Below are 10,392 nucleotides of genomic sequence, written 5' to 3'. Positions count from 1 at the left end.
AACTCTCTGAAGGTCACTTACTCTCTTCCTAATAACTATTTTTTTAGATATATTCAACTACGTCACGCCTTCTCTGTACAATTTAGGGGCCCTAATTTAATGTTAGAACACTCCTTATCTAAAAAACTCCTTCAGAGATGCCCGAACAAGCATGCGATCTCATACATTTTCTCAATCCTCAGCCAAGAACTAAATAAAGGAAACCTCCCTGAGACTAAGATGAAATGGGAGAGTAACCTAGGCCCATTGACCAACGAGGAATGGCTAGAAGCTCTGGAGAACATTAGATTGGCCACAGTGCAACTCAGATTTCAACAAATTCAGTTATTTATAATTCACAGAACATATATGACCCCAAAATTACTCTTTGGATGTGGAGGTAGGCTGAACGACTGGTGCCCTAGATGCCCATCTGTTACAGGTGATTATTGGCATCTTATATGGGAATGTCCAGAGGTGGCCAAATTCTGGGAAGAGGTGTTTAAAGATCTCCAGAGAGCAGGTATTCCCCAGGAAGTTTGTACAACGAAAGCTAGTATTTTGGCGATAATGGACAAGAACAGGTGTGATAAATACCTAAGACAATTTCTTATTATTGCATTTACACTCGCCAAAGTGTGTATCGCCAGGAAGTGGCTGGCTAAAGAAGGTCCTGTAATAGAAAGTTGGAGGGCTTTAATAAAGACAACTAAAGCCAACGAAAAATACACCTTTTTATCCCGAGGTACCCTACACATGTTTGATAGAATTTGGGAAAATTGGACAGCAGATTAGAAAAGATAGCGACATAGATATTACAATTTGTTGTGTACTCTATTTTGTACTTTATTTTTACTCTGACAGTGCAGGGGGAGGAGGGGGGGGGGAGGAAACGGTAGGGGGTTAGGATAAGGACTAGGCAACTGTTGGATTTGGAGGTAAGGGGCAGGTAAGAACTATAGCCCGATAGCCCGCGATGTAAGCATAAGGCACCTCTATAGGGAATTAAACTAAAGTGGGTTTAATTGCGGGTGGGGAATAGTCCCTTAAAAATAATAGGGGGAAAGATAACTTTGTACACTATATGCAGTGTTTATAATATAATTTACTAATATGTTTCACTTTCACTTTCCGCTTCCCCCGTTAAATCGTATACACTGGGTATTATGTAGAAGTTTAAATAACCATGATGTAATCAAGATTCTTATTGTTTAAAAAAGCACTTTATATCAAAGGGATCAGAAAATGTTCTGATAGGCACGGTATTAAAAAATTGATGTCCTGAAATTTCTTGATAGATAGTATAGAATTGATATCAATAAGTTATCACTAGATAGGAATTAGTAATTTGCACCGGGATTAATATAAACTGAAGATAATCTGTTTATGCTCTTCTCGTAAGTTTGTATCTCATTCTTAAAGATATGCCACTAGTTATAAGAGGTGGAGGTTAGCCACGTGATATTTTGATGTTCGGGGATTTTTCTTTTTTTTTGTTAAAGACCTTAGTAACTATCCCGATATAACCAATTAATTTGAATGTGTTTACTAGGTACTTGCTAGAAATTCCTTCCCTTATGCCCACAATTGTGATATTGTTCTTCTTAACCTATTTTGCCATGTCTTTGTCTTTTTTATATATGAATATAAAATTAAATAAAGTGGAAATTCAGTAAAATGAATGTAGAAAACATCTGGTTCCATCCAGGATTTCGCCTGATCTGCTGTGACAACGCCTCTGAGTGCGGCAGGGTTTCTGGTGCTGGGATTTCTAGGCCTGAATCTGGCTCTATGTCCTGCAGTGACAGCGGATAACTGAATGTGTGCTGTGGATTTCTATGGATATATTACACTTGGATACGGTTCGTTTTATCGAATGACATTAGGTCGAATGTCATTTGGTCGACCCCACTAGGTCGAATGTGTAAAAAGGTCGACATGGGTTTATGTCGAACTTCCGACTATGTCGACTGCCATTAGGTCGACTGGGGTTAGGTCGAATTGCTCTTTTGGGGGTTTTTTTGGCCGAAATGTCAACAGTGTCGACATGGACACTGTTGACATAGTGAATCGGACCCTCGCTTCGCTCGCGATGCTTCGGGCACGGTGGCTCGCTTCGCTCGCCACAGCTTTAATAACCTCCTCCACGCCCTAGTGGATGGTAGGGCATGAACCACCGCCTGTCGGCACATGTCGGCACCAAAAAAAACCCCAAAAGAGCAATTCGACCTAACCCCAGTCGACCTAATGGCAGTCGACATAGTCGGAAGTTCGACATAAACCCATGTCGACCTTTTTACACATTCGACCTAGTGGGGTCGACCAAATGACATTCGACCTAATGTCATTCGATAAAACGACCGTATCCCATTACACTTACGCTGCTAGCAAATGAGCCCCACTCTGAGTGACCTGGTGCACAGTGCAGGGCAGTAACATGGAGCGGCAGTCAGTCCTAATCCCTGGTAATGGAGTGACAGCATGTATCCTATACTGCCCTGATGCACAGCATGTACACAGCACGGTTATTTTATATATTGAAAACAGAACCTACAGTCTGCGACCTAATCACTATATATAATGGCCTAAATCCTCCTCACCTTTTTGAGGTAAAGTACCGCCAATGACCACTCGAGTCGATGGAACATGCCGTTGCCATTGTTGGTTGCCATCGATGGCAATAGTACTACTGGCCATCGATAGTGTTAAACTATGCTATGGATGTCCATCGATGCTTTTACATAACGATGGTCATCCATTTTTTTTGACTGATTGGTCTGTGGGCCAATCAAAGCACAGGGACTGGGCTTCATGGGTGTCAGGGGCCGAGCTATGCTCTCTGTCCCGGCATAAAAAAAAAAAATAAGCAAAATATCGGTTTTGCTGTGCCATCGATGGAAGGAAACCATTTGCGGTACTTGTGTAGTTTCACGGCACCAGTAAATCTCATACGATTTGATGTGCGATGCACTTTATTACCTGTTCATACCCCCACTATCCACTACGGCATGGAGCTGATGTTATATAGTGTGGCGAGCCTGAAGCGTGTCGAGCGGACACGGATTACTTGACATGTATTCACTGAGCCCGAAGCGTGGCGAGGGGCCGTGGAATACATGTCAAGTAATCCGTGTCCGCTCGCCACACTTCGGAGTCGGTGGCTCGCTACGCTCGCCACACTAAATAAAGTCAACTCCATGCCGTAGTGGATAGTGGAGTATGAACAGGTAATAAATCACATCGCACATCAAATCGCATGTGATATCGCATGCGATTTACTGGCGACGTGAAACTACACAAGTACCCCATTTGCATACCTCCCAACTGTCCCGCATATCGTGGAAACGTCCCGGTTTTCGGTGATGTTCCGTGCCAGGCCCAGGGCTGTCTGTGTCCTGCAGTGGGGGGGCAGTTGGGTGTCCCCTCTGTCACTTGCTGAGCATGCGCACAGCGTCTATTCCTGCAGCCAGAGGGGCTGGGGGCATGGCCTCGTGAAATGCCACACCCCCTGTTAGGTCACGCCCCCTAATTTAAGGCGCACATGTCCCACTTCCCGTGACTGTTAGTTGTGAGGTATACATTTCGTTCTCCCCCATCGATGGCAAAAGTATTAGACATCGGCCATAAACCATTAATGATTTTGGCTTCTCGATGACCATCTTTATTTCAAACTTCCAGGCTATGGACAGAGGGAGCTGTGAAGAGAGAGATTGGAGGTAGAAGCAGATAGGAACTAAACTGTAAAAACATGGGCCAACATCGGCGGCCACTGGGACCCTGCAGGGTTCCAGCATCAGCTAACAGGGAGGGAGGGACGGCTAGGGGAGCGGGGGCCATGCTGCATTGAGCATCATGGCCCTCGTTCTGAGATAATAGAAATAGATTGTGCTGCACAGTCTATTTCTACATTCGATTCCAATGCCATGGGGCCATGCTAGAGATGGTCATCGACGATTTGAAATCATTGATGGTTTATGGCCGGTGCGGAATACTTTTGCCATCGATGTAAGAGAGCCAGATGGTTTCCCTACATCGATGGCACAGGAGAACCGATTATTTCCCACCAAGGTGTCGGAACACGTAGCATAGCCCTGCCCCGACGATCTGATCAGCCCACAGACCATTCAGTCAAAGACAATGGAAGACCATTGATAGCTAAAACTAACAACGGTTATCCATCACATAGTTTATGACCATCGATGGCTGGTTGCAGTATCGCCATCGATGCCATCCCTAGGCCAAGCATAGTGATCAAATCCGGATCGGATGCTGCATAGCATGGTACGAATTGCACCGTGTGTCCACAGCTTCAGCCATCATTTTTACTGGCATGTAACTAATCTCTTATATATTTGGCTACATGTGTCAATCATCTGGACACTGTGTCCGTAACGCTGGGCGGGGTCACACACCCCCTCCCAGCTGACACATGTAGCCAAATAGCCATACAGCACAACGTCATGGAAAGAAGTGCGTCAGACCAATTAGCCAACGGGAGCAGGCCGGGGGGGGCGTGTCTGGCAGGGGGGCTGGGCAGGCGCGGGCAGCGCACACTCCGGCAGCGCCTACTCCAGGCGGGCAGGGTGCCATATGCCCCCCGGCACGCTTACCCAGTCCCTGTCTGCGGCCCGCGCTGGACCTCCTGCGCTGGCCGCGGCTTCCAGAAGCAGAACACGGCCGCGGCTATAGGAAAATGGCCGCCGGCCCCCTGCACTAAGGACATGTACTCAGTGCAGGAGGCCGGCGGCCATTTTCCTGTAGCCGCGTCCGTGTTCTGGAAGCCGTGGCCAGCGCAGGAGGGCTGGAGGAGGTCCAGCGAGGGCCGCAGACAGGGACTGGGTAAGCGTTCTCCCCCCCCTCCCCCCCAGCAATATCTAGCACTGTGGGGGCATATCTCCCCCCCTCCCCCCAGCAATATCTGCCACTGTGGGGGCATATCTGGCACTCCACGCTCCCCCCAGCAATATCTATCACTGTGGGGGCATATCTCCCCCCCTCCCCCCAGCAATATCTGCCACTGTGGGGGCATATCTGGCACTGTGGGGGCATATGTGTCTGGCACTGTGGGGGCATATGTGTCTCTGGCACTGTGGGGGAATATCTGGCACTGTGGGGGAATATGTGTCTGCCACTGTGGGGGCATATCTGGCACTGGGGGCATATGTGTCTGGCACTGTGGGGGCATATGTGTCTCTGGCACTGTGGGGGCATATGTGTTTCTGGCACTGTGGGGGTATATGTGTCTCTGGCACTGTGGGGGCATATCTGGCACTGTGGAGGCATATGTGTATCTGGCACTGTGGCGGAATATCTGCCACTGTGGGGGCATATCTGCCACTGTGGGGCCATATGTGTATTTGGCTCTGTGACGGAATATCTGGCACTGTGGGGGCATATCTGGCACTGTGGACATCACATTGTGCGGTGTAATGGGCATCATGGTATGGGGCGTAATGGGCATTACGGTGTGGGCAGCATTGGGTAATTGCCATCACAGTATGGTGTGTAATGGGCATCAAGGTGTGCAGCATAATGTGTCATTAGCATCACAGTGTGCTCTCATTTTAATGGGGCGTAGCCCCCTACGACGGTGTGAAGAGCGCCCGTAGGGCGCGATGAATCACCTAGTGTGTTATACTTATCATAGTACATGTGAATGTATGATACCTGTGTTATCTGCATCATCTCAGTGTGGTTGCACATTACAGTGTATCCAATGTGACATTATTTGCCCATTTCATACCTGTTAATTATAATGTATTTAATCATTGCTTTACCATATGCACATTTATTACTATTTTTTGCGTCCTCTTTCACAAAATAAAAATCTTGACATTTGTTAGTGGGAGACGCCATCTAGTGGCTATTTGATAAAAATACTGGTAGTGCACACTAACGTTCAGGGTTAATCAAAGCACCAATAATAATCTGAAAGTACCGGTATACTAATATTTTTATTTACCGTGAATGACAGAGATGCCTATTCTGTGCCCATGCTGGTTCGGCATTTCAGTGCTTTAGGACTCTAAATTTCACATTTCCTTAAATCTAAAAATCACTTAGAGCATAAGAATATTAATACTAATTTGAAACAATACAGAGCAATTTAAGTTTTTTTTTTATTAAAATAGAAAAAACATGAAAAATACAGTAAGAAACATTTCATTTTGCAGTAGGGTCACCAACAATTACACTAAAACATATAATTGTACAGAATAAATAACATTTCTAATGTTTCCTTGCAAACACTTCGGTGTTAAACCCAATTATCAGGTATTGAGCTTTGCAGTCCATGTGTGATGAAAGCAGTCAGTAAGTACCCAGCACAGGTAAACAGCATTGCAGCAAGTCCATGTCCATCAGAGCTGCACCTTACTGTAAGTCCCAGGTATTAATCTACCTCCTCAATGGTGGGCCCTGAGCTGTTACCTTGTCTGGCCTGTGCACCACAGCTGGAGCCGGGCATACCACCACCTGGCATTCCTCCCTGGTACAGCTTGGTTATAATGGGCTGGCACACCTTCTCCAGCTCCTTCTGCTGGTGGGCATACTCCTCTTTCTCAGCAAGTTGGTTGTTCTCCAGCCAGGAAATGGTCTCCTTACACTTCTCAGATATGATCCTCTTCTCCTCCTCACTGATCTTCCCTTTCAGAGCTTCATCTTCCACCGTGGTCTTCATGTTGAAGGCATAAGACTCCAGTGAGTTTTTGGCAGCAATTTTCTCTCTCTGTGCATCATCGTCAGCTTTGTATCTCTCGGCCTCCTGCACCATCTTCTCAATGTCCTCTTTGCTCAGCCGACCTTTGTCATTAGTAATTGTGATCTTATTCTGTTTGCCAGAGCTCTTGTCCACAGCAGACACATTGAGTATGCCATTAGCATCTATGTCAAAGGTCACCTCAATCTGGGGCACACCTCTGGGAGCAGGGGGGATTCCGCTCAGGTCAAATTTACCCAGTAAGTTGTTGTCTTTGGTCATGGCTCGCTCACCCTCATACACCTGAATGAGGACACCTGGCTGGTTGTCAGAGTAGGTGGTAAAAATCTGAGTCTGCTTGGTAGGGATGGTTGTGTTACGTTTGATAAGGACAGTCATGACCCCTCCGGCTGTCTCCAAGCCCAGGGAGAGAGGAGCCACATCTAACAGGAGCAGGTCCTGCACATTCTCAGACTTGTCTCCCATTAGGATGGCAGCCTGGACAGCTGCACCATAGGCCACAGCTTCATCTGGATTAATGCTCTTGTTCAGTTCTCGCCCATTGAAGAAGTCCTGAAGCAGCTTTTGCACCTTGGGGATGCGCGTGGAACCACCCACTAGGACAATCTCATTGATTTGTGATTTGTCTAGCTTGGCGTCTCTCAGGGCCTTCTCAACAGGCTCCAGTGTACCACGGAAGAGGTCAGAGCAGAGTTCCTCAAAGCGGGCTCTGGTGATGGAGGTGTAGAAATCAATGCCCTCATATAGGGAGTCAATCTCAATGCTTGCCTGGGTGCTAGAGGACAGGGTACGCTTAGCTCTCTCACAGGCTGTCCTCAGCCTCCTCAGGGCCCTTTTATTTTGGCTCATGTCCTTTTTATGCTTGCGTTTGAATTCATCCACAAAGTGATTAACCATACGGTTATCAAAGTCCTCACCGCCCAGATGAGTGTCACCCGCAGTAGCTTTAACTTCAAAGATTCCATCATCGATGGTGAGGATGGAGACATCGAAGGTGCCCCCTCCCAGGTCAAAGATGAGGACGTTACGCTCCCCACGTGCTCCATTGTCCAGGCCATATGCAATGGCAGCTGCTGTGGGCTCATTTATGATTCTCAGTACATTGAGTCCAGCAATTACACCAGCATCCTTGGTGGCCTGTCGCTGAGAGTCATTGAAGTAAGCTGGCACGGTGATGACGGCATTGGTAACAGGATGGCCCAGGTACGCCTCAGCGGTCTCCTTCATCTTCAGCAGCACCATAGAGGAGATCTCCTCAGGGGAGAATGTCTTCTCCTCTCCTTTATATTCCACTTTCACCTTGGGCTTTCCCCCATCACTCACCACCTGGAAGGGCCAGTGCTTCATGTCAGACTGCACCACAGCATCAGTGAACTTCCTCCCAATCAGCCGCTTGGCATCAAACACTGTGTTCTGGGGGTTGAGCGCCACCTGGTTCTTGGCAGCATCCCCGATCAGTCTCTCGGTGTCAGTGAAGGCCACATAGCTGGGGGTGGTGCGGTTTCCCTGGTCATTAGCAATGATCTCCACCTTGCCATGCTGGAAAATGGCCACACAGGAGTAGGTGGTGCCCAGGTCAATACCAATAGCTGCCCCGTTTGGTGCCATTGTATGCTGCTAGTCAGTATCAGGGGAGTCTTGTGGTGCAGTAGCCGGGCTGGGTGGTTCCTCAGGCAGATGATGTAGCCGGTGATGTTCTGCTCAAGGGTAACAGGTTGTGCTGTAGTAGCTGTAGGTCAGGTAGGTGCTGTAACCGGTGATCTGAAGCTCTGTGGTAGCTGTAGGTCAGGCAGATGATGTAGCCGGTGATCTGGTGTTCAGTGATATCAGGCTGCGCTGTAGGACAGGCAGGTGCTGTAACCGATGATCTGTAGCTAAGCTCAGTGAAACAACTGCTTTACCCGGGCACACAACCCACATATATACAGCACAGGCGCTGGGACGTCACCACCCTCACAGCCAATAACAGCACGGTCCTCACTATGCTCTTTGCGTCGCTCAGCAACTGTCCCGAACATTCCCGAGTGTTCTCCGTTGAACAGCCAATCACCGCGCAGCATTAGTTCAGAACATTCGCGAGGATTCCAGCGTGCTAGAATTTCAGACCAATCAGCGGCGGCGGCTGTCATCGGTCTGAGGGAAGTTTCCCGATGTTTCTCCATGGACGCCTTATGTCAGAATGATGTATCCAATCAGCGCGGGAGGAGGGGGCGTGGTGTGTGACATCTCTGCAACATTGCAGGAAAAGGAAGCGCTTAGGGTGCCACAGGCCACGCCCTCTCCTGCTGTCGGATTATGAGATCTAGTTGTCCGGAGAAACATCGCGAATGTTCTGTCAGAGCCGAGCGAGGCAAGGGAGCTGTCGGGCAATCACTAAGCTGGGTTAGTGGCGGCAGAGCACTGCAGTTTCGGGGGTTGCAGCATGTTAGATGAGCTTATTAATGGCATTTAATTCTCTCTCCTTTTGCGGCAGGCTGTCGATGCTGAACGAGGGTCCTAACTATATGTTAGCATTGTGCTATCGATGTTGTTTAATGCAAGGTGTAGCTCTAGTGTTAACCATCGACTGTTCTTCCATCGATTGTTGATACTATCAAGCGCATGGACAGAAACAATCGGTTGAGTAATCGATGTCTTCACCACGGTGCACATAGTTGCCAAGTCCGCTTGAAACAAGCGGATTTGGGCTTGTTTTTTTCGTGAGTTGCTTATTTTTTTTGATGGTTGCTTGTTGCTTGTTTTTGGGCTTATCATTTTTTTTAGTAGCTTGTTTTGGGCTTGTTTTATTTTGGGCTTCTCTGTAATTCAGTTATTCAGCACAGAGATAAGGGACAAACACAGGTGAGAACTAGGCTTTTAGAAATGGTAATGACTCCCATTATCTATGTTGCGGCTGGTGTGTATTAACCTTGCTCTCTCTGATCCTCCCCCATACCTGTCCTGTCCTTAAGTATGGGTCTACTCCCATGGGGAGGCGCCTATTACCTGCTTCTCTCTTTCCTTCCCCCTATTCAGTTCCTGCTACCTCCCTGCCCCCATCCTGATAACAGCTAGACAATGGGAGCACTTCATGGCCTTTGGTAGCCCAGACTTAATAGTTTATGGTCTCTCCTGGCTATTCGCCGTTCGCTCCTTTTTCTCTAGGGCTAATCTGATTTTAGCAATGATGCTTGTAGTAAGATTGTTCTATCTTTTCTTAAGATGTCCACGCATGGTACAATTTATCCCGCTCACATCACACAGCACAAAAAGTATGTGCTCAATAGATTGCATTGCAGCGCATTCAAAACGCATGCGATCTAGTACAAAACGTACATCGCCTGTCGCACCGTGTATGGTAAATATCTCTCAGTGTGTACAAAGGACAATGTTCACTTGAGATTTTTCTTTAGAGAAAAAAATGAAAGTAAAATATCTCATATTGGGGCAGATGTATGAAGGCGCGCTATGGGGAAGATGGGGGAATAAGCGCATGTTATGTGCACTGATACCGCTTCTCCCCCATGTAAGAAGGAGCCTGTGTGCATAGGCCGATATGTAAGGTAAATGTATGAACGGTCCACAGCGCTGACTGTTCCATCCCCTGCCGCTATCCGCTTCAACAGCTGCAGGGTGACAAAGCCCTATACCCAAAACAGTGACATCACTGTCCCTGCTGCTGGCTTCGGGCTGCGCTGGGATCTCACGTGAGTAGC

The 10,392-nt window shown here is 47.7% G+C and overlaps 1 protein-coding gene across 1 annotated transcript; it reads right to left on the bottom strand.

Moving 5' to 3' along the window:
• Positions 1-6,102: 6,102 nt before the first annotated feature.
• On the bottom strand, positions 6,103-8,966 carry LOC146036182 (heat shock 70 kDa protein-like). Its single transcript, XM_083160037.1, has one exon. It carries the CDS (start codon positions 8,303-8,305, stop codon positions 6,371-6,373), a length of 1,935 nt encoding a protein of 644 aa, XP_083016163.1. The 5' UTR covers positions 8,306-8,966; the 3' UTR covers positions 6,103-6,370.
• Positions 8,967-10,392: the final 1,426 nt, after the last annotated feature.

Source organism: Crinia signifera, chromosome 9 (genome assembly GCF_055691185.1).
Source record: "Crinia signifera chromosome 9, ASM5569118v1, whole genome shotgun sequence".
NCBI classification, from domain to species: Eukaryota; Metazoa; Chordata; class Amphibia; order Anura; family Myobatrachidae; genus Crinia; species Crinia signifera.
Note: the sequence above shows the minus strand (reverse complement) of the source record. Positions and strands in the feature narration are given on the sequence as shown.

What these genes read in the sequence shown, in the direction of transcription:
- LOC146036182 (XM_083160037.1), bottom strand. Translation starts at nt 8,305, where the DNA reads ATGGCACCAAACGGGGCAGCTATTGGTATTGACCTGGGCACCACCTAC.